This window comes from Neoarius graeffei, chromosome 2 (genome assembly GCF_027579695.1).
Source record: "Neoarius graeffei isolate fNeoGra1 chromosome 2, fNeoGra1.pri, whole genome shotgun sequence".
NCBI classification, from domain to species: Eukaryota; Metazoa; Chordata; class Actinopteri; order Siluriformes; family Ariidae; genus Neoarius; species Neoarius graeffei.
Window position 1 is genome coordinate 117,891,405 of NC_083570.1, and position 25,263 is coordinate 117,916,667.

The window sequence follows — 25,263 nt, forward strand, 5'->3', positions numbered from 1 at the left end:
ATTCTTTGGTTTGAGCATTTAGCATGAAAGCATTCATCGTCAAACAGCATTCGTTTAAAATACAGCACAGTACACTTCACATTTTGCACTTTCAAGGAAATAATTTTAATGTTATAGCATGAAATAAATGTTAAAAAAATTGCACAAGATATTAAAGCTTTTAAGGGCTCGCTTCAGTGGGAGCTCATTTGTCATACACTGTTTCTCTATGACATTTATTTAAATACCACTGTTTTTGTGTTTATTTGAATTTTTTTAAAGAATGAAGTGAAAATCATTATATTGTTATACTGTATCAGTAACTGTAAATATCCATAAATAACACTGTCAATGGAAAACTGTCATTAATCCATTTTTAAATTTATTTAAAAAAAACCTCAGTGTATTGATATTCGAGATTCTACTGCTGCCTTTACATTCTTTCTGAAAAAATGTGTTCAGTGTTTTAAGTCAGTTATTCTGTTGTGCTGAGAGTAAAAAAAGTTCAAATGTTCTTCTAGACAGTGTATTATTAGGTGTTGTATATTTTCCACAATACAAAATTGTTGTCATTGTTATTATTTCAGACTTGTTCATCAGTCGCACTGCAAAATTAAACATTGAATCTTGATACAGCAATATCCTTCTCCACATTGCACACATTCCCTGAGCCAATACATTACAGTTAGCTACTGAGTTGTAAGTAAATAAATATATAAACAAACAAACCGGCCTACATTGACTTAAGTGTTGTGATTTGAATAAGACGTTGTTCCAAGGAGGTCGATGTCGATCCCTAATGAACAAATCAGAGGTGATGATCTGAAGATCAGTCTTTCCTCAGAGGTCATTCACATTAATCACCGAAATGCAGTGCGTCTTAAACCTCTAAGGTTTTGGGTCAATTGTGTACAAGTTGTGTTGTTGGATACTCGGCCAGGTAGCAAACTGAAGTCGACCCCTGACTGTTTTGGTTTGCTGTTGGCCTTCTCTCTATATAGACACAGCATTGGGCTGATGTTGGCAAAGAAGCTCTGTTAATAACGACAATCCTTATAAACAGTTTAACCAATGCTGGCTTAAGGTCAAAAAAAGGAGCTGTTTTTATAACAACTGCCGTTTAAAGTTGGCTGAAAGTCTGTAGGCCACAGTGGCTCAGTGGACAAAATAAGTTTGGGTCAACGTTGGTGTCAAACCTCAACTCTGCTGAATAGCTGACGGGCCCAGCCTTGGCAAGGTGGATTTAAAGGAGGCTGATAGTCTGGTGGCCCAGTGGCAGGTTGACACCTGGGTAAATGCAGCCATAATAAACATCTGGAAGTCCACTGGTACAAATCAACATTGAAAACACTTTGCAGATGCTGTGATCCAGAGCAATTCACAGAATAAGTGCTTTATTCATGTTTATATTTACACTGTACTATTTTTTAAATTCATATTGTTTATATTCTATTCAGATGTTAGACTATTCCATTTACATTCGTAGTCTACACTATTATTCTCATATTCTATTCAACCCCGTTTCCAAAAACATCAGGACACTGTAAAATGTCAATAAAAGACAGAATACGCTGATTTGCAAATCATGGAAATCCTATATTTCACTGGAAATAGGACAAAGGCAACATATCAGATGTTGAAATAGAGAAATTTTATTGTTTTTTGGAAAAATATATGCTGACCTAATAAACCTGATAATTATGAATATCTAGTATGTAAAAACAATGTTAAGTTGTGCTTAAAAATACAAACATTCCCTGATTCTCTAATTTCCTGATTAAGTGTATTGTAATCGTTGACTGTGTGAAATTCAGTCCTTTGCTTTCCCCAGTTCCTCTGAGTTTTGGGGAGCCTGAGTTTATCCTTATTTCTTGTGTTATATCTGTGTCGATCTTGATGCCTAATCAAATTCAAATTGTGTTCTGCAAGTCCATTTAGACACTGAAACACATACACGCATCTTCTCTGGAACCGTCTTTTCTCCAGAGATACCCACTTGAGTGTGGCAAGAGCATGCCTGGCAGAAGAATAAAGAGGTCTGTCTAGAATTAATTTAGCAGCCTTATTTTGTAGCGCTTGTAAACGAGCCATTAAAGTTACATTATGTTTGTCTCCCCAAACTATATCCGCATACTCAAATAAAGGCATAACAAGACTGTTATAAAAAAAGAAGGCACGATTTAAAAGGCAGTAAATGGGGGATCACGTGACGCGGAGAGAGTAGGAGCGTTAGAGTCGAGCTCCCGGACTAAATACGATTTTGAACATTTCAGGGATAGTTTAACACGGCTAAAACAGCACGATCAGAGGAGTAATGTCACTCCGTGAACTCTGGGCAAAAACACCTGAGAACAGACGAGTTTTGCGACCGAAGTCTCGAAAAACTCAGCCGGGGCCAGTGACCAGTGGACCTGACAAAATGGCAGAAAGCGAGGCGATAGATGGCCTGGTGGCTAAGATACAGACTTGCCAACCCTCCTGATTTCAGCAGGAGGCTCCCGATTTTAGCCTCCGCCTCCCACTTGTATTTGTTGAAAACTGGATAATCTCCCGGTTTTGGGAAATCCCTACCACCAAGTTAAAAATACTCCCAATTATGTCCAATCAGAATCGTATGAGAAACACTGCTGATGTCAACTGATTTTTAACCAATCAATGACCAGAACGACAGTCACTTCCGTAATGTAGGATTCACCCAGGCTGTCTGACATTTTTTACAAGCAGTCATTCATCATGGCCACTAAACCCAATACCACATGGCAAAAATATGAATGCAAATACCAGGTTGCCTGGGAGAATGAATTTCTGTGGATAAGCAAATGTTTGACCAGCCAGTTACACATTTTAAGGTAAAGATACCTTCAATCAGAATATAATGGACTTAAACTAGTCTTCCATACCATTTCAGAAACAAACTGTACAACTTCTAAAAGTTGAAAGTTTACAAGTGAATTATCTGGAAAGTGATTGATTTTGATAGAGTTTTGAGGTTTTAAGTGAAAGATTACTAGTGAGTGTATTTTGGTCGGACTAAAATGTTGCATTCGAGTGAATTTCTTTGTGGAGTATATTTTGATAGTATGGTAGTATTTATAGTGCCATTTTTACATTTTGTTTGAAAACTTTCAAAGTTTGCAAATGAGCAAATTCCTTTGCTGCATTCCAATAGGATTTTGATAGGATTTCTAGTGCTTTTTAAAAACTCTGTTGGAAAGTGTTTAGTGAGAGAGATGCATTTTAGTTGTACTAAGACAGTGCAGTATTTATTATTTAATTGAGTTGTTACTATTTTGGTCAAATCTTATTAAAATTTAATTTAGATATATGATATTATAGTTCTCTGTGGGCGGCACGGTGGTGTAGTGGTTAGCGCTGTCGCCTCACAGCAAGAAGGTCCAGGTTCGATCCCCGTGGCCGGCGAGGGCCTTTCTGTGCGGAGTTTGCGTGTTCTCCCCGTGTCCGCGTGGGTTTCCTCCGGGTGCTCCGGTTTCCCCCACAGTCCAAAGACATGCAGGTTAGGTTAACTGGTGACTCTAAATTGACCGTAGGTGTGAATGTGAGTGTGAATGGTTGTCTGTGTCTATGTGTCAGCCCTGTGATGACCTGGCGACTTGTCCAGGGTGTACCCCGCCTTTCGCCCGTAGTCAGCTGGGATAGGCTCCAGCTTGCCTGCGACCCTGTAGAACAGGATAAAGCATCTAGAGATAATGAGATGAGATGAGATAGTTCTCTGTATTTTTACGTGAGCTTACAGAAGGAAAACACATTTGATGCAATCCAATAATACTTTCATTCACTGTGACTATTTGAAGAAATGATAAACATTCTTCTAAAGCATCACTTGTGTTATTTTCTGTGGGTCTCTGTACGGATACAATTGTAACCCTTATAAATCACTGCACCACACTCACACACTGGTTTTTACTGCATTGCATTCACACACTCACTACTTTCATTCATTCCCCCATGGTGGATAGTCCCCTAATGTTACATTCATGTTAGTGGGAGTTGGGATATTGGCAGATACTCCCTAAGACCCCCCATAAGGAGAACGATGCTTTTCTCCTCACACGCTCCATCCACTGCAACACGGAGATAAGACCATCTTAGATAAGATCATTTTAGATCAGACACAGAACACCACTACACGACCCGATACACTAACACAACTAAAGTTTTGATTTCTTTTGAAGTGAAGTTTTTGATGTGAAGAGATCCTGGTGAGCTGTAAGCTAATCAGCTGCACTGTGTGAACACGGAACTCTCTTATTCAGAACGCAGAGGAAATGGAAAATGAAGCAGTCAGGATATGGTTTTGTTTGGTGTGCGTAATTGGACATGAAGTGGAAAGCATCATGTTGTTGTGCTGTAATGTGCCTGACTGTGAGATGCTGGGTTAGCTATGTTAGCCGCATGGCTAGGTGTTCTGGCTGGATAAGCTAGCAGACTTATTCGATAAAAATATTCAGTGTGAACGCCTTTTCAGTGCACACAGTTGCTGTATGTTCATGTTCGGAAGTAATGACGTGGAAAATATGATCTTTAGCCGAAAGTACCGATGAGCTGTGTAGTTTTGTAATCTAGTGTTGCTAATGGCTTTGCACGCGTGTGTGCAGGCTGGTGTTTTCCCCACCCGGTTCGAGTGCTGCGCATCGCTGTGCTGTGGATTCCACTGCCGTCGCTGCCACATTATCCTCCGCCTTCCAACCACTGACTGCTCACCGGCAAGGGAGTGCTGGGACTGGAACACTGGCAACGGTCCAATCGGAACACACAACTACTTTTTTTTGTACAGACTTTTTTTTTCGACTAAACCCTTTTAACACATTTTTTCCATTTGAGATCTCAGTTTTTAAGGCCTTACACATTTTTTTTCTTTTTTACTTTTTGGGTTGTTGGATCCAGCATAGAGTTATTGGTTTAATGATCTACATTGATATTTCATATTACAGGCCTACTGTGTCTGTTCTGTGCAGTTGTGCAGACTTTCCTTCATCTGTGTTGGTATTTCATATTATTGCTGCACTTGTCTATAGTTAAGAACGAACTTGCATAATCTGCATCGGTATTTCATATTATAGTCAGTCCGTCCAGGATTGTTGCGGGCTAAAATGTCTGATGTTATAGGGAGGTTCCAAAAAATTGCAATGAAAGTTGCGGTGTTTTTTAGGTTTTTGTTGCGATTACATTGCGGGAGGAAGTGAAAGTTGCACGAAATTGTTGCGATTTTCTCTTTTTGTGATTAAAATTGAGTGATATGTTAAATATTAAGTTATTACTGAAAAACTATTGATTAAAAAAAACAAAGACACTGAGAAATGGTCCTATAAACAACTTTACCAATATAAAAGATTACCAGGACTACAAAAATGCAGAAAAATAGGCTTTACTTATCCAAAAGCACCTGTTGGTTCAAAAGTTAAAGTGCATAGAACCTCACAGCACAACATGAAGTTACGTTAAAATATGATATAAATGCCTCAGCTTTCATGTAAGAAAAAAACTATTAATACTAGTACTGTGTGCAGGCAGTCTCTCCTGAAGACTAAATTAAACAATTATAAACTAATAAAATAAATGGCTCAGGCTTCCTAGAAGAAAAAAACAATTTGAACAGAATCTCACAGTATGATGCTGAAGCTGCCAAACAATGGAAAATAAAATACCATTTTGGCAAAAATGTTGGCATCCATTAATTTCTTCAGGGATGGGAATTTTCCGTGGATTTTATCAACCCAGGGGTCATTTTTGTGAATCGTCTAAATCCGAGGAGAAAATATTTAGGGGGGGTTAGGTATGTGTTAACCCGGTCAACCATCGGGAACAAGGCTCTGTTTACATCGGCAGTTCAGAACGTACACTGTATTTCATTGTATCGGCCACGAGGCCGGAGATTGAGTACGGAGCCGTAGAGGGGACATGGTGAATAAAAAAATAACAAAGCGTGGGAACGACTTATAAGGCGTGTGCACGAGATATTAATGCGCGCGCACGAGTTATAACCCGTGCGCACGCTTTGCGTTAAGGCGTGCGCTCGGGTAGTTAAAAGTGAGGGGACGAGTTACAAATTGTTCCCTCGCTTTCATTAAGGCGTGCGCTCGAGTTATAAAGGCGTGCGCACGGGTTATTAAAAAGTGAGGGAACGTCTTAAAACGCGTTCCCTCGGTTTATATCCAAGGCGTAGGAATGATATCCTATGTCGTTCCCTCGACTTATTAAAATATTCCCACAATATCCTTGTTTTCGTTTATCTCGTTGCCTACACACACACACACGTACACACAGGCTGTAGCTCACCATGGCAGCTCCGGAAATACTAGACGCTATTTTGTTATATTTTAGTATTGGACTCAGATACACAGAAATCCTCGATGCACTTGCATCCCAACATGGCTTTATTATAAGTCTGAGACACCTCAAGAGAGTTTAGGTCAGAAAAGCTACGACGGCGAAGCCCATTCTCTCTCAGAACTCTCTTGAGGTGTCTCAGACTTATAATAAAGCCATGTTGGGATGCAAGTGCATCGAGGATTTCTGTGTATCTGAGTCCAATACTAAAATATAATGAAATAGCGTCTAGTATTTCTGGAGCTACCATGGTGAGCTACAACGCGTGTGTGTGTAGGCAACGAGATAAACGAAAACAAGGATATTGTGGGAATATTTTAATAAGTCGAGGGAACGACATAGGATATCATTCCTACGCCTTGGATATAAACCGAGGGAACGCGTTTTAAGACGTTCCCTCACTTTTTAATAACCCGTGCGCACGCCTTTATAACTCGAGCGCACGCCTTAATGAAAGCGAGGGAACGATTTGTAACTCATCCCCTCACTTTTAACTACCCGAGCGCACGCCTTAACGCAAAGCGTGCGCACGGGTTATAACTCGTGCGCGCGCATTAATATCTCGTGCACATTCCTTATAAGTCGTTCCCACGCTTTTTTTTATTCACCATGTTCCCTCTACGGCTCCGTAAATAAGAGCTTCAAAATGGTGAAAATTATCACAAAAGCAAACGAATCGCTTATTCAGATTAGCTGCTAAAAGGAAAAAAACATCTCTGCAATGAAGCATTCCTAGAAAAAGAACAAGTACTTTGTAAATATGTTGAAAACTTAGAGTAGTGTTGCTAGTTATATGTGATTGTGACTTTGGGAGCTGAGAGAACTGTTCAACAGGGAAATTGTGTTTCTGTTGAGACAAGTTCACTGCAAAAGAGGTAACTGCATTCTTTAATAAAGTAACTGAAACGTTTACAGGATTATGTCAAATATTCTGTCTTTATGTATTTAATTTATATTCATCATTCCTTTCATTCTAGCATGAAGTTAAAAATTCTTTTTAGCTGAGCATTATTGAGACTATTTTTGTTTATTAGTGTCCAAAACTCAAGCTTCTTTGGACTGAAAATATTATTCAACTGAGCAATCTGAGACCATTTCTAGTGGTCTAAAATGTATAAAACTCATTAGCTTCCGGGGGCCTTCGGCCCCCTGGTCCCCCGACCAGGCTCCGCCCTGGACCTGGCTGGGGGCCAATGGCCCCCAGACCCCCGATTAAATTTTCAGCTGAAAATATAATTTCTCATTCTCATCCCTGTTTCTTGTATTAAGTAAAAAAAATAATGTGAAGTGCGCACAGTCCTTCACTGTAAACACAACACACTTTCAGTAAGAGAATTTAAGCCTACATAAACACTGACTCGCACATGCAGTGTTGCCAGATACTGCTGACGTTTTCCAGCCCAAAATATGTTCAAAACCCGCCCAATCTGGCAACACTGCGCGCATGCTGCTTCTCTTGAACGTCTACACGGAAGTAAGGCGGAAGGTAGTTTGTCGATGTCACCTCAAGACGATGCCAACGATTGGTCAAATTTGCGGGAAAGTTGTGGTGATTGGATATAATTGCAACACCGCCCTGAATTCACAGGGATTGGTCGAATTTGCGTTGAAGTTGCAAATCGCAACATCGCAAAATCCTGGAGGGTCTGTATAGTGAACCCGTTCTATATGGTTCAAGAGAACTTTAATGATCTGCATTAATATTTCATATAACACATTACCTGTTTAAAGGATAGTATTGAAGGTACATAATACACACTAGGGGTCGACCGATAATCGGCCTGGCTGATATATTGGGCCGATATTCTGCATTTTTAGGGTTATCGGTATCGGCCATAATTTCCACCGATATGCCGATAACATGCCTTTTTGCAGCCATTTCGTTCCTAACGCGACTGTCACTGCACGTCCTTTCCTGCACTCGCCTCTCTGAGTTCAAGAACACGGTCCCGCCCACCACAACATCTGATTTGTTTGGCACAACAGATATAGCCAATCGACACGCGTAGCTAAACGCTGTGAACCGTTTCAAGGCAGCCGTATGGGCACTCGGGCAGAAGCAGATCCCACTTCAAGGTAAGGACACCCTGTTTTTGCCGCAATAAGTCACAAACACACAAGTTGCAAAAGCACAACATCATTATGTTTACATTCTTCATCTACTACTCGTTAAAATTGTCCATTTGCATCTGTGTAGCCAGGCAAACTTAGCTTACAGAAGGAAGCACTTGAATTAGCCTACAACCAAATAGTCTCGCTGAAACTCCATGTAATGTTGTCCATAGTAAGCAGTCCCCGGCATTACGTAGGCTGCAGTCATTTTTAAATCCCCGTCTGGAAACGTTGTGAATGTGTCAGTAGTTCTACTCGAACAGTAGAATGACAGCCGTACAGAAAGGTGGTCAAGGGAAGACGAAATAAAACGTAGTGTTTGTGCTCTGTAGGCTAGCGCAAGCCTACTGGCTATTTGTTATGGTGATGAGTAAACTTCATGACATGACTCGTGCTCAGAAAGCGCATTGCACTTGTATATGTTGGGTAACTTTATAAAGCGCTATTTGAACATTTAAACAAGCCAGGTGTGATATGGTGCTAGTAGGCTGTGTAATACTGTAGGGAGTTTGTCAGGACGCTTGTTGTGGGCTCAGTAATTAATTGTGTCGTGGATGCACACTTGCTTGGATAAACGGTAATGAACGAAATACATCAATTAAACTCTTGACTTAAATGTTCTTATGCTACTTCACATTGCGCTGTAATGCACTCCACTAGTATTTATAATTCTTGCGCAAGTGATTCTCCTCGCTAGCGCTTCTGATTCGGAAAGCGATATACTCTTAAAGGAGCAGCCGCTCCTTTTAACCAGAGCTTTTAACACTCCGTTCTCACTTTCTCTATCCAGAATCCAGAGTGTATTTTCATTTATTTTCCACTGAAAATGGTGAGCTGTAATATAGTAGGGAGTGATTATTTTTTTATTGGTGAATATTTATTTTATTATTATTTTCTCAGGGGTGGCACGGTGGTGTAGTGGTTAGCGCTGTCGCCTCACAGCAAGAAGGTCCTGGGTTCGAGCCCCGGGGCCGGCGAGGGCCTTTCTGTGTGGAGTTTGCATGTTTTCCCCGTGTCCGCGTGGGTTTCCTCCGGGTGCTCCGGTTTCCCCCACAGTCCAGAGACATGCAGGTTAGGTTAACTGGTGACTCTAAATTGACCGTAGGTGTGAATGTGAATGGTTGTCTGTGTCTATGTGTTGGCCCTGTGATGACCTGGTGACTTGTCCAGGGTGTACCCCGCCTTTCGCCCGTAGTCAGCTGGGATAGGCTCCAGCTTGCTTGCGACCCTGTAGAAGGATAAAGCAGCTAGAGATAATGAGATGAGATTATTTTCTCATTTTATTTTAACTAATGTTTGACTTTATTGTACAAATGCTGCTGGCATCTCCCTGCACAAAATTTCATGTTCAATTTTACAATTAAGCATACATTTCATGGATATGAAGGTCTGTGTCAGTGTGTGCTATGTTTAATTTCATGTGAATTATAATGTTTACATTTATCGGTTGCACATATCGGTTATCGGCATCCCAATTCCATAATAATCGGTATCAGCCCTGAAAAAAACATATCGGTCGATCCCTAATACACACAGTTGATGATAAGCATGAGTTCAGTTTAGTTTTACATCACACACTCATTTTTATTTTGTTTATACACACTGAATTGACATGCATTGACTTGCATCATATTTTCTATAATACAGAACCCTTTTCCTATAACCTGATTGGTATACATGTTATTGTGGGTTGGAACGGCTTAGTCCAGTAATAAGTATTCACTACCGCAGTCCTCCTGTACGAACCTAAGGATAAGACAAGCAGACCTGATTTATTAAAGGATTTATTAGATACCAGAGCCTACCTAGGTAGGCAGGGTTACACTATTCAGGCATGAGATTTTTCAGCTAAAAATCTGATTTAAGACGTCCCTTCATTGTTATTATATTAAAATTCAAGACGAGTGTTATTTCAGATTTTTTCATCTTCTTTTGTATCTTTCTCGGTTCAATACCATACCTGCAAACTCATGAGGGTTGAAAAAGGTGACAAACTACCGGTAACCCCCCGGCCCCCTTAAACAGCGTGCGATCAAGGAAAATAAAGGGAAAAGACAACATTTAAAACAAAGACAAGATTTATTCATTTTTAGCTTTGCAATTTTCAGTTTTGCATCTGACACCTCATTACATTACCATTAAGGAAGGAAAAGTATAAAAAGTAAAAAGTAAAATTTGAATTTAAAAAAGTAATTTTTGAAGTGTGACACTGGAAACTTTCTTCAGCAGACCAGTTTATCATTTTTAGACCTTTTGGCCCGAACAAGCCGTTCAAGGGCACGTTTATGCTGCTCTGCCATGTGCCTCTTTCGCGCCATGCTATCCTTCTTCACCACCTCTGCCCTATTACCAGCAGCACTGGTAGATGGCTGGACACCAAATTCAGCCCTCCTTTCCTTCAGTGCTGCCAAATTTAGCTGTCGCTGGGCTTTATCCCTACTTCCAGCCCCACTGATATTGGCACACATCCTCCTGTCTACCTCCCCGAATTTCACATCATCCCTTTTAAACATTTCCACCCCAGTCTGTTTCCTATTTTGCAGTGTGTACTTCACAGTTTGCACAGCACTGAAGGTGGAGATCTTCATTGATGTAGATTTCGGATCGATGATGTTCCCCATGCCACTGAAAGAGGACTCCACCAGAGGGCCATGGAAAATTGACAGGGCAGCCTTGACAGCCTGACTGAGGGCTGGATACTTTCCTGTCTTGAAAATGCAGGCCCACCACTGGACGACATCCCCTCCCTTTTCAAAGCTGGGTAGTGCCTGGTCCACATTGTATCGCAGAATGTCCTGGTCTGCGTCAATGTCGCATGGCAGCAGATGACTCATAAGCTCCAGTAGTTTTCTCAGATGGACAGCTGTTTGGGAGTGCCCTCTGACTACTGGGTCCACAGCAGACAAAGACTGCAGAACCACACTTTGCAGAGGAAGTTTCTGTTGCATATACTTCACACATGCATTGTATGCCTGGGACACCTGCTGCAGGAATGTCTTCAGAAGCTAAAACAGAACAACATCACTTCAGTTTGCGTGCAATTATTAACCGCACACAGGCTTCTCATCAATCACTGGCCATTGTGATTGCAGTTGTAATATTCAAGTACTCACAGGGTGTTGTGGGTGGGCTGCTCTGAACTTACTAGCCTCCCAGCCGATGTACATTTCCCTCAAAGGTAGCAGCTTATCATCAAAATCAAGGGTGGCTAAAGATTTGGGCATCATGGTCAGATGTTCAGATTTCACAAAACATGCCAGGAAGTTCATAAACACTTGCAGCTGTCTGTCATGCAATGTATGAACAAGAACCTGGGTGCCCTATAAAGAAAAAAACATTGTGGCACAATGCTCAAAAATGTACACGACTTACAGCATCTAGAAGTTTAACATTAGTATTCACTGGGGTCACTTTGTTAAGAGAAAAAAAAAGGAAAACACAAATAATGAATTAAATGATTTGCAGACACTCTAGTGTCTAAGAAAAACTCAGCTGTTATTATACCTTGGGTTGCCATAACATTTTCTAGATCATATCATAACCCAATTGTCAGAGCTCATTTGGAAAGAAAAAAAAAATATTTTAAACAGTACAGTTTTAAGGCTATGTTTGCAAACACCAGCCCAACCATTTGTTACAGCCCTGTGGCCATGGCTTAGTATTCATTCATTTCTCATTTTCACTGTAAAGCTGTCATAATGTAACCAAATGTATTTGCATTTACATAATCTACACTTAATACTGACTCACACCATGAATAATTTGTTCCAATAATGCATTCAACCCCTGACATAAGTCCACTATGAAACAGTTAAATAAATAAACAAAAGCTAGCCTATTTAATCTATACACACCTCAGCATTAGCAACCCGTTGGAATACAGGTACAGGTAACCTTACTCGTTCCCTCATCAGCTCAGGACCCTTGGGAGCACTTTGTGTTGGAACTGGAACAGGAGGAAGGACACTAGTGGTAGTGAGTATTGTGCTCACTTTTTGCTTGTGCACCTCTGTTTGACAGTGTGCCATCAGAGCATGGGAACCCTTTTTGCCATAATTTATTTCTTTGCAGCAAAGGCTGCATTTACAGTAGCCCGCTTTGTCAATTTTTTTGAAATACTGTGACAGCGGGAAGCTGTACTGCACTCCCTTCACCTCAGTCTTCACTTCCAATTTTAGCCACGCCCAGCTCCACCTGCATTTCTGCCCTAATTCAAGCTGCTGCACATACTGTGCATCATCCTCATTAAGCTCCCTCATCTGGAAAAAAAAAATCCAACATTATTGCCTGGATCAGGGCACGTCATCACGAAAAATCATGAAGGCTACACCCAACTGCATTTGTTGACATTTAAAAATGTACATGGTTTTCGAATTCGTGGGGTTTGTGTTGGCGTGGCATAGTAGGCTAGAACCATTTTCACATTGGATGTTTTTTTTTTAAATATTTGTATGATACAGTGTTTTTGAACAAATCTTCTCTCCAAGAAAAACACACAGGTCATCAGGTGCTTTCTTGATAGCTGATCATGAATGACGCGAGTGAAGTTCTTCGGGCAAAAAAAAAAAATGACCTACTGCGCTCAGTTAATAAAATAAAAACACAAACAATGTTCGTTGGCATTCTCGTTGGCTTCTAACGCCAAAACAAGCGCCTTTTCACCCTCGACATATGAAATAAACAGCTGCTAGTTGACGATGATAAAAGTTAGCTAATGTCTTTGATACTAGCCTGCTTGTGCTCTAAAAAGCAAGCTAGTACAGGCCCTGCCAGCTTTCTATCTTTCAAAAAAAAAATAAAAATGCTCTGATCGGGTGTTTTCTGTATTTGAAAACCATCCAATGTGAACAGGGAAATTCTCCAGGCCACGCACGCTTATGTGTTCGTTTTCATCTCTCATATCCGACAACAGTAGGCTAGCAGCTAGCATTTACATCTGCAGCTGTCTTATGGAGTTAGCTGGCATATTATGTCTTAAACTTAATTTTCAGCACTAATGTTAAAAATACATTTATGTACATATTTCTGGCACTGCACAAGACTTACCTCAAAACATGTAACAGCAACCAAATCCTTTATCCAAAGACGAGTTCTTCATCCATTCATCCCAGACAGAGATTATATTCAGACTGACTTTGTCCCAGATCCGTTGATCAGATCCATTCACGAAATAAGGTTGCTAGATCACTCAGTAAAAAATGTGACTCTGCAGTCTGAATCCTATGGAATATTCGTAAGCGAGGACTGGCAACCAGAACTCCAATGGAAAGGAAGCGCACTGTTACTGTTTAGCCTACAGTGTCTTTAATAGTTATGAGAGACGGTGCAAAGGAACCTATAAAATCTTTGGTAACCTGTAACTGAAGTAACTTACCTACAGTGAGAATTCTAGACAGTGTGAAATGTAGAGTAGGAGAGAACTGCACGCTCTTTCAACATTATTTGCTTTAGGTTCATGGGGCTGAATGAAATGAGGCAGCAAGCCATATTTGGCTCACAGACCTTGAGTTTGACGCATGAGATTTAATTTAATTCATGACTTAATGATGTTTTGTTGTTGTTTAAACTGTTTACTGGGGCAGGGCTGCAGACTGAGTCATGCATAATTAAACCCCTACTTCATTTCACACGGACTCTCATTCCATTTGCAGATCACTGAATTCTGATTAAAAAGAAATAATTAGGTGCTGTTTAATAACGTCCCCTTTCTACACCAAGGGGTAGGGTGGAGTTATTACAAATAAAATCTGTAATCACAAGCCTGGATTCGAGTCCTCCAGCCCTATAGAAGAGGAATCAAATACTAAAGCCATCACACACACTGCAGTTACACTACTTCTAGAGATGTCCCGATCCAGGTTTTTGCACTTCCGATCCGATACCGATATTTTTTTTCACTTCCGATCCGATACTGGCCTATCCGAGCATGTATTAAAGTTCAAAGTTATTTACCTTCCTTACCTAGTTGTCAGACTCATGTTGAAAAGGGTTTTAGTACTCTTGAGAACAGCTAGCCAGCTGAATTAGGTGAGTTTGAATAATACACAATGGTTGATAACAAGAAACTGACCTGTTTATTCAGGGATAAACACAAAATAGACAGCATTATAAATAAAAAAACAGAAATGGCATCAGTGGTCAGTAAAAAGTGCAAATAAGACTGTAAACTGTATCAAAAAAGCAAAGCACAAACAACCTTATCTGTATCTATAATATAGTCTATTAACTCAGCATCAGTACTCTTCTCTTGAACAAGTGTAAACCAAGGCTTTAAAAATCAGTGCAAATAATACTGTAAACTATTTAAAAACAAAAATGCCTTCTACTCCCCAGTCTCCTCCACACTTTGTTGCTCCATTTTCATCTACACACTCCCTTCAACTGTTTGCCCTGACTGCAGTCCGAGCATGCTGGGGAAATTATTTTTTACAAAGACAAGCATTTCAAGATGCTCAGGTGTCAGCCTGCTCCTGTGTTCATCAATGATGAGTGAGACTGTGCTAAAAAGCCTCTCACTCTCAACGCTGGTGCAAGGAGCACTGAGGAACTTGGCTGCTGTTGCTGCCAGGGTGGGTAGTCGAGCCTGATTGTCTCTCCAGTAGTGAAAAGGATTGCTCTTGCGCCCAAGTGGAGGCTCACCGAGGTAGCTCTCCAACTGAAACAGTGCCGCTGGGGTGATCTGCTGCTCCTCAGACGGACCTGCTGTGCAGCTCTCCTCCAGTATCTCGTCAAAGAAGCTGCCCAGGCTGCTGGTTGAGCTTCCAGCCTCCATTCCTGTTGTTTGTCTTGCTGTCTCAGCCTCAGCCACACCTTCTCCAGAGGGCATGGTTTTCAGTTCTTGGTCCATTTTCATCACCTCTACCTTTAGTGCTTCCTTTGCCTGATCCAGGTTGGTAGCATTGGTGAAGAACCTTAACATTTGGATAAAATGTAATAAAGATGTACCTATTATTTTATATTGTTTCAGCCAGTCTCCACATATTACTGTTCAATGACAAGTAACACACAAAATAGATCACAAATGATCAGCAAATGATCAACAGTGACCTTAATTTCCTCACCCATCAGATAACTGAAGAAAATTAAGAATAACAATAATAATAAATAATGATAAATATAATAATAATAATACATTATATCTATTATATCTTATATCTAAAAAACAAAAGGCTACTGAAATACTGACAAAGAAATAAATGCCAGCTGTAGAGTAAAATATTTTTAATATTGTACTAAAGCTTATAGCATGCTCAAATAATTATAAAACACTTACTTGTCTTTATAGCGTGGATCTAGCATTGTTGCCACGGCATAGAGGGGTTCCTTTTCCACAAGGTAAAAACGTGTGTACTACTCTCTACTTGTTTGGCAATGTTATCTCGAACATCTTTGTGAATCTGGGGGATAGTCTTCTCAAGGATGTAATGACGGCTGGGCATGTTGTACCGTGGTTCCAGGTGTTGGATGGTGCGTCTAAATCCCACTTTACTCACGAGCGATAATGGCTCGTCATCCAGAATGATTTCCTCGGCAATGACCCTTGTTATCCCCTGGGCTTTGGCACTGTTCAGTGCCAGTTTGTCACGCTGAGCAAAAGTTTCTGCTAGTGTTAGTTGTGTAGGACCTTTTCTTTTTGTCTGCAGTTTTTTTAAGATACTCTTCGTGTTCTTTATGGTGGTATTTGGCTAAATGCTTTATTAAAGTTGGTTGTATTAAAACTTCTTACAGCTTCACCACCACGCCTGACTTTATTGTGGCATGTGTTGCACTCCACCTCTTCGTCTTTGTCGTCCTTTAGGGTAAAATGATCCCACACAGCTGACATCTTTACCGTTAAACTACTGCTAAATTTACATCGCCGTGATAATGTAGAAGATGCCACTGAGGTAAATTGTAAGACGCTAATGCTGGTGCTGAAGGTGTGCTGGAAAATGCGGACCGGATTTTGGGGAAACCAGAGCAAAAAAATGGAATGGATTATCTAAATCGGTGCGCTGGAAAACCCGGAGCGGACTTTTTTTTAAAAATGGATCGGGAGTCTGGATCGGAATTTTTCCGCGCCTGCCTATCTGATCCCGATGCGCATTTTTTGCTGATATCGGCGGCCGATCCGATCCTAATATCGGATCGGCCGCCGATATCAGCAAAAAATGCGCATCGGGATCGGATCGGGATGTGAAGTATATCTTGTGTGAAGTATTACTTCACACAAAGCCCTCACATTATCCCACTGTACTGTAGATAAGACTGAATGAATGAAATGTTTGACATTTAATCATAAATGTTTTTGGTATTTTGTAAAAACTGTCAAGTTCCTTTCAGTGTGTGTGTGTGTGTGTGTGTATATATATATATATATATATATATATATATACATATACATATACACACACACACACACACAATTACACCTGAAACACCAAGGAATAATGTACAGCATGCAAATAAGTTCATATACATTTTGATACGAGATATAAATGTATTTAACTGTTGCAGAAATTTAAATACACAAACTAGTTTTATCCAATAAAAATAAAACACTATTTTTATTTCTTTGGAATGGATTTGACTGATAAATTGTGCAGAGTACTGTAAGCAGTTTCATGCAGGTCACAAGTTGTTCCTAATAAAGTGCTCATTTCCAACATGGAACTGCAGGAACGAGTCTCTTCATCACACACAGATGTTCATCAAATCCTCAACCTAAAAGAAAAACATCTGGATTAATCCCCACACACTGGACTGCGGTACTTCATGACCAACAGCATGTAATCATCTCTGCTCCAAGAGAAACATTATTATTATCTCCTGTTTATAATTTAATCCAACATTTATTCAGTCTTCTAACATTTAGCTCCAACAAACGAGAACTTCCACAAGATCTAACAGGAAAGTGAGCAGACGTTTCCCATCACATCACTGCTCTTATCCAATCCCAGGCTTTGGAGCTTTTTAAACAGTAACTCCCACTGCGGTGGGTTTGATCTCTTGTTCTACATGTAGATTTAAGTGCAGACTTTAAGAAGAAGCCGAGGTGAAGTTTACAGGAAGGACAGAAGACACGGTGTGGAGGTGGAGAGCAGGAAGGAGTGTCAGAGTGAGTCAAGTGGCTCCTTAAATCACATATTTGTGGCCGTGTGGCATTAAAGAGGATCATTTTACTGAGTTTTGAGGAGAGTTGAGAAGAAAGTGTGCTGCTGATCAGAAACAGGGAAAAGCCGAGATCATCTTATTCAGACAAAAGCAGCAGGATGAAGTCAGAGACAGCAGGGTGTCACAAGGAGACGAGGTGCTCATTTACAATCACTCTCATGCACTCAGACGGGACATTTTGGAGACTCGGACTGACTCCCTGTCTTCTGTTTTCAGATTCATTTTAAATCAACACTTTAATGAACACAACAACATTAAAGGTAATTGTGAGAAGGAAAAAACCCACATCTGATTAAACAGAACACAGGGAAAATTCTAAAACTGGTTTCATTTCATGGCCTGGTCATGTGATCTTTACTGAAATTAAACAAAAATGATAACGAGGTTAAAAGATTTTTCTTCCCCAACATTTAACTAAAAAAGTCATTACTCACCACAGTGTCTGTAGTTTGTAACGTTCATCATCCTTAAGAGCAGAGAGCAGATTCTTTCCTGAGTCTCCGATTTTATTCCCAGTCAGATTCAGTTCTCTCAGGTGTGAGGGGTTTGATCTCAGAGCTGAAGCGAGAGCAGCACAGCCTTCATCTGAGACACCACACCGCCGCAACCTGCAGAGACACAATGACACACACTTCACTGTCTCAGTTTATGATCATCAAGATTCGCTTCACGTCTTTAAATTCGAGGTGTGTGTGTGTGAGTGAGTGAGAATATCTCTCCATAATCGTTCAGTCTGTAGAAGAATACCTGATTAGTGTTGGATGGAAATGATTTTCATTGGTTTTGTTAAACAGACTTTCTTTGTAATTTAGAACAGTTTTATTGTTCAGTGTTGTTTCTTCCAGTGGACACATGAACAGAGACTTTAGTGAGTTCTAGAGATTTCTGCAGCTGTTCTGCTCTCCTTTGCTTTCTCTTTCTCCTCCTTCAGTATTCCATGCTGTGCTCTTGGAGTGATTTTTGCAGGATGCCTTGATCTTAGGCAGAGGAGCAACAGCACTGAATCTGCTCTGTTTGGAGACAATTTATCTTCCTGTGGACCGAGTCTCACACACTCGCTCTTTACAAACGCTGTTTTAGTCACGTTTTCCTGCTTCACACATCTCTACAAAATCTCTCTTTAATCAGAGTTCACATGAACAGCTCTTTCCTGAGAAGATCAGACAGTCAGTAATCAGACTGTGTGTGTATTTTATAGAACAGGGTCGGACTCTAATTAGCTTTTGGAGAAGTCGTTATCAGAGAGGGTCACACACTTTAAAACCCAGAGTGTGAAGGTTTAAATGGTTTATTCAGGACTGACAAGAACAAGTGTGTGTGTGTTTTCTTTAGACAGAATGGGTTTGTCGACTCTTCTGACTTGGATGAAGATTAGACCATGTTTTATTATTAATGAACGCAGAAAACCAGGTCATGTCAAAGGCTTCAAAAACGTTTCTGCAAACACAAGTAGTGAAATATAGATTTTTAAATCACCTGTTATTTAGAAAGAAACATTTTGTGGCTGTTCAAATTGGTGCATTTTTCAATGTATGGTAGAGTTTTAATTTCAGAAAAGAATTCTTCACAGTTGTGTGTGTGTGTTTTCCCATGGATTGGTGATGTTTGTGAACCTGATGTTAATCATATCTGTAGAATAAAACAGAGCGTAGTGGTCGTGCCCTGTGATCTCCTCTCACACACCTATTGATCCTGTTCTCCACTTTAGCTCTGGGTTACTGTATGAATGGAACGGAGTCAGTGGGTTTACTCACAGACAGTCTGTATTTATGACAAAATGTGGAATAGGAGATGATTTTAGTGAAAGCACCACTGAGGGAAACTGCATGGGTTTAAAGCTCATAGGCAACGGTTTTAATTTTATGCCCATTTGAAACTTTATATGTTAAAAAACCCTCTGTAATTTTCTTCTGGTCCCAAGAAGTATTGTTAATAAGTAATAATTAAAATAAGTTAGCACGGATCGTGGTGAATTTCTGTTCAGCTATTTTCGTGACCACTCAGTGCGTGACGTCATTTAAGCCAAACAAACTGCTTGAGTTGAGTCCACTTCCGGTTACTGACGTTGCCGTTCGGCTTGAGTGCAGACGTGCGTTCAGGAATTTCCAAAGAAAACCCCCATGCCTTATTGTTGTGCAGTGAACTAGACCCCGAAGCCGCCGCCAGGCGCCGCTAAAACCGCCATTTAGAATTTGAGCCGCCGCCAGCCAATAATTTTGTAAGCCAATTTGAGCCGCTATCTAATAAAATTTGGCTGAGCCACTAAGAATTGTGTACATCAAATAATGGGTTTATCCACATCATGAGCTACAAGAAAAGTGACACAAACATGATCAACTGTACACACTAGTAGTAACACAATAGAGACGTATAGGCATACACTGTAGAGATTTAGAACTGATATCACAGCACAGAGAGCCACCACAAGCTTGCCGTTGTGACTACCTGTCTGGCTTCCCGCCCCCCACACCGTTACCACGATACACTGGGGAACCCGGGAACCCACCCAGAGCATCAGTCGACTCCGATATCAACGAGATGGCTGCATTCTTTGCTGCTGCTGAGGGAAAGTGTAAAGGTATTTTTTTTTTGTTTGTTTGTTTGTTTGCACGTCCAGGTTTTTCCGGGATTGTCCCGGTTTTTTTGTGGAAAATGGAAAATGTCCAGGAAAATGGAATAACCTTCCCGGGACACGTTTTGTCCTGGTTTTTTACTTCCTCACATTATCCCCCATTGAAATAAACACAAATCATTAATGTTTCTCGCAGCCACTTAACATATTAATAGTTTTCACGTAAGCGGGCATATTGTAGGCAGCTACTTGTGTGGCCTCACCGAATGTTTGCGCACGCAGCCAGTCGCCGTTGCTAGGTGATCGTGGTCAATACAACGGCGGCCGCGCGAAATCAAAGATACTGGAATACCGTAATTCCAAACAATAGGTGAGAGTTCCCTTGGTCGGTGCGCGAGTAGGCTGGCTGTCTACTTCCTATGTTCTGATTCTGATAAAGGCTGGTTCTAAAGCCTGGGCCAATTTCATCAATAAATGAATCATTAAATAAATCATTAAATATATCAAAAAAGAATGCCTGAACACTGGCGTGAGAAATTAATAAATCAGTTGTCCCAATAACATAGCACCTCTCTCTTGTGATTAAAACAAAGGATTAGGGCTATTTGGTATGATACGGTAGTCTAACTTTTAAAGTTCAGTTCTCCAGAGAAAAGGCTAAAACAACAACGAAGCAGACTGAGAGAAATTATATTGATTATATTTGTATTATTTTGATTTGGAAACGGAATGGGAGGAGAGACAGACGATGAGGGAGTCGGACAGAATGAAGTAGAAGATCCGGTACCTGTCAAAAAGAAAAAAAAATATTGTTAAAAAAAAATATATTGGCGTCCAAATAAGATCATTCCTATATGAAATTATTTTTTGTAATAATATTTGTGGTAGTGCCCATTTAAGGGTTAAGAAGACAAAATGAATTTTAACTAAACGCCTAACTGCACCAGTTGAACTGTTTTATTTTTAAACGTGAACATTCACATAAGGCATAAGGCATTGTAGATGTGCGTGTCCGCAGCCCTCAACCCCCGCGCTCGTACGTGCGCGCAGGCGCGGCCGCCGACCGATGTGTCCCGGTTTTTTACAACTCAGATGTGGCAACCCTATTCACATACTTCGAGATTGATAAAAAAAAAAAGTACTCCACCACTCTACTTTCATCATAGTAAGATAGCTGCCAGTCCTTCACTGGTCATTGCTAGTGAGAGTAGATAGCTAGATGCCTTCCTCGAACAATCCAGATTAGTTTATTATTAGCATTGAACTACAATCTTGCTAGATTTATATTTACAATGAAGTAAGAGACCAGGGGACCTGTGGTAATTTGCTATTTATTCCCCCCATTTGTTTGATCCGTTCGCCCGGATATATGCCACACAGTGACGTCCAGTATCAGCCATTTGTAGCCATAAACATTTTGGTGGCTGCAGCAGCCATTAAGGTTTTGGCTGAGTCAGCTAGCCAGCCAATAATTTCATCAGCCAGCCATTATCCTGAAAACAAACGGCTTCGGGGTCTACAGTGAACTGTAACAACAGGACCAGTTCAGGAAGAAGTTTTTTCCTTTTCCGAGAGAGGAGAAGAGGCAGAGAGAGTGGATTGGCTTTTTCCGAAAAAGGAGAAGAGGCAGAGCAAATGGATTGTGCGCGTGAAGCCAGGGGGTTGTTTTTTTCCAGAAGAGGAGACGAGGCCGAGAGAGTGGATTGTGCGCGTGAAACAAAAGCAAGCAGTCAAAGAAGAAACGGAGCAGCAACGCTCAAGCAAAAAGGAGAAGATTGGAGGTAAACATTTTTACTTTTGCTTGCAATTGACAAGTCAAGAATCCTGAGGGATCCTGTACAATCATTGTGGAAATGAGACAAAGGGATATTTCCTCGCTTAGAGTCGGCTATAAATATTATAATGCCGCGGATGGCAGGCTAATGTGGCCTACCGGCGCACTGTCCAGTAATCGTTCCCTATATCCAATAGGGAGGGCGGTTTAATTATTCTTCAAAAGGGCTCTCATTTAGTATTATGATGAAAGTAGGAATTTATCATAACTACCAGGATAAATCGTTTGGGTGCGAGTCTTGTTGAGGTCCGGGCTCACCGCGATCGGAGTCGGCCGAGTCGCTGTCCGATTCCGAGGCCGCACGGTCAAACCAGTGAGCCACATTCACCGATTGCTTCGCAACGGCCATAGGTTCATACAGATATGGTTTCACCTCTCGATATTCAATTTGGAGAGTTCCTACTTCAAAATCGCTATTGCTTTCAGACATTTTACACAACCTCTCACAACCAAAGTCCATACACGTGTGCTCGGTTCACAAGTAAATACAGAACTGCTCCCAGTCTGTTAGGCTTAAATGACGTCATGACGACGGCCCCCTGGCAGTGAAAGTGCGCATAAATGAGATGTAAACAAACCTTCGGAAATTGGGCAAAACAGTATATTTTAACCGTTTTATTCAATTTTAAGGTGCAAATTAGACACCAGGAAGATTGAATTTGCTTTTTGGGTCGTTCTTCTAGACAATAAAGTTGATATTCTACGTTTCACCTCCGACTGTTGCCTAGGACCTTTAATCCTGCTGATCCACTGAGCTGCTTCTGTAACGTAGATCTGGCAACCCTGTTCAGAGCAGCGAGACGGAGACGTCCTGAGAGAATATTTACTACTTTATCCTTTTATTACTATATTACTAGGGGCCCATGGAGCAAAACTGTAGGAACCCTATAATTATTATTGCTCCTAAAAGTATGTGGACAGAAAACTGTAACTCACACAGGCACCAAACTTGGTTTATCGGGGCCTTTCACATGGCGTAATCCGAACTGTGGATTTGTTTATGTGGCCATGAAACCACATAAAAGCAAACAAAAAAGCTTTGTGTTTGACGACCAGCACAAATGTACACGAGTGATTGTGAGCCCAATTCAGTAAAAATCTACAGATAAACTTATAGAAGCTCCATCTAAAAGAACAACGCCAGAGACCTGTAGCGCTTCTGGATGTAATAACAGACGCAGAGATAAGCCTGGTTTAACTTTTCACTGCTTCCCAGCGAACCCAGAAAGACGAGAAAAACGGTGAGCTGCAGTTAAACAGGAAGACTGGATGATAAAAAAAAAACATTCCCACATGTGTGGAGAACATTTTATATCAGGTTAGTGTGAAAGCTCTGTGCACCTGTTATTTCTCCTAACACTTTTTCTAGCTCGAGGCCTTTCAGTGATAAAAAAACCCCACAGATCTAGATCGAACCTCGGCATACTCAACTTAACGTTCAACAGGTCCGCAAGTTGGCATAACATGGACAGAACTCTGGTGTAGATAGTGGAGATTTTAACGGGTTGCATGGTCTGGCACTCAGTCCAGTCTACTGGTACTAGGGCTGGGAATCGATCCGGATTTCCTGGATCGATTCGATTTCGATTCATTAGGTCACGATCCGATTCGATCCACGATTCGATATCGATTCATGTACATATTGCTGTATTGTCACTTTAAAACTTTTAAATAAAAACTGACCCTATTGACAAACAGCTCCATGCTTGTATCTGTGTATGTGTAAGAGGGACACACAGAGAGACAAGAGTTCAAGTTTGAAAGAAAGCTTATTTATTTTGGAATGAAACGTATCCAGGTTTTATTTGAAGTCTAAATCAAAATTATGACATTTGGTGGCCCTCTTTTAGTTAAATAACATACCCAGGTCTGACCACAAAAAAAATAGCTCATCAGTCAAGAAATTATGTTTGACTGATAAGTCTCAGAGTGTAACAAACTATGACATTTGGTGGCCCTCTTCTAGTTAAATAACATACCCAGGTCTGGGTTTCTGAACACACACAAAAAAATAGCTCATCAGTCAAGAAATTACTGTCTCGCTTAGATGTTTTCGGCTGGGCAAGACGTAGCGTGGCTCTAACCTCTTTACTAGTAGCCTAAACCCAGCATTTTCGACTACGCTGTAGGGGCGGAGGTCTTTACAAATAAAGATCCCGACTCCCTCTGTAAGGCTCATAGCATGCTTAGACTGTGGGGGAAATTTCACACCAAATGCATTTTCAAGTGCCGTCTGCTTCGCGTCAGGTTTAGCACTAGCTGTCTCGGGGTGGTGCCTGGATAAATGGTTTCTTAGATTGGTGGTATTGCCCAGATATTTTACTTCTATTTGGCACAACTTGCAAACTGCATTCGTTTTGTCCAGTTCGTCTCTGTCCTCATACCATTTGAAGCCGAAGTGTTTCCACACATCCGACTTCATCCCCGGCGGTGTTTTTAACCGGGCAGCTACGTCCATCTTCTTGTTTTCTTTATAAGTTTCGTTTTGCCGGCACCCGCTTTTATAGTACTCCTTGTGCGTTGGAGAAAATAGTCCCTTGCGCATTCGAGAAAATAGTGTTATAGGCACCTGGAAGAAATCGATTCACATGTTGTTGGATCGATATCGTGTTTTTTTCGCGTGAATCGATATCGAATCGTGGATCGATATTTTGACCACAGCTCTAACTGGTACATACACAAGCGTGTCATACTTAGCAGCTCTACTGCATTACAAAAAAGACGCCAAATGGCAAGTGTATGAGCGTTAAAATATCAATCACTTTTATTGCCAGGTATGTGAACACACACAAGGAATTTGACTCCGGTTTCACTCAGCTCTCTTAGTACAAACAGATTAAAAAAAGCGTAGACAAAAAACAAAACAAAAAGCTATGTACATGTAGAATCTTTTGGTACAAAATGGTGCATAGTGCAAGGATGACTTAGTAAATATAAATATACAGTGTGCACAGAATGACGGTATGAGTGTGCAGATATTTCACAGCTGATGTTACTGACATTTGAGTCCGGTTTTAGCTGTTCATCACAGAGACAGCCTGAGGGAAAAAACTGTTCTTGTGTCTGGTTGTATATAGATCTGGATGTGGGCTTTGGACGCGATATATTTTATTAGACCTAATGCTTGGCGAGACTAGCAGCGCGTTTGTTCTGATAATGTAGACTCGGTTAAACATTTCCTGCTTCACCATGACCCAATTCAAGATACTACATCATGCATCACGTGGTGGGCTTTCCCTGTTCACGCAAGGCATTGTGGGATACA

The 25,263-nt window shown here is 40.8% G+C and overlaps 1 protein-coding gene across 5 annotated transcripts in view; it reads right to left on the minus strand.

Moving 5' to 3' along the window:
- The window catches only part of LOC132882168 (NACHT, LRR and PYD domains-containing protein 12-like), a 547,173-nt gene that overhangs the window by 121,113 nt on the left and 400,797 nt on the right, over positions 1 to 25,263 (minus strand). For 2 of the 5 annotated variants that reach the window (XM_060915439.1, XM_060915442.1), the window contains 3 exons: positions 18,027 to 18,200; positions 11,553 to 17,142; positions 10,500 to 11,444 (listed from right to left, as the gene is read on the minus strand). The exons of 1 other annotated variant lie outside the window; for it this stretch is intronic. In XM_060915439.1, the coding sequence (XP_060771422.1) occupies positions 17,130 to 17,142; positions 18,027 to 18,200 (187 nt within the window). In that variant the 3' untranslated portion in view covers positions 10,500 to 11,444; positions 11,553 to 17,129. Of the gene's footprint in view, positions 1 to 10,499; positions 11,445 to 11,552; positions 17,143 to 18,026; positions 18,201 to 25,263 lie in introns of those variants that run through there. 2 more of the 5 variants (XM_060915441.1, XM_060915440.1) reach the window with 2 other exon arrangements.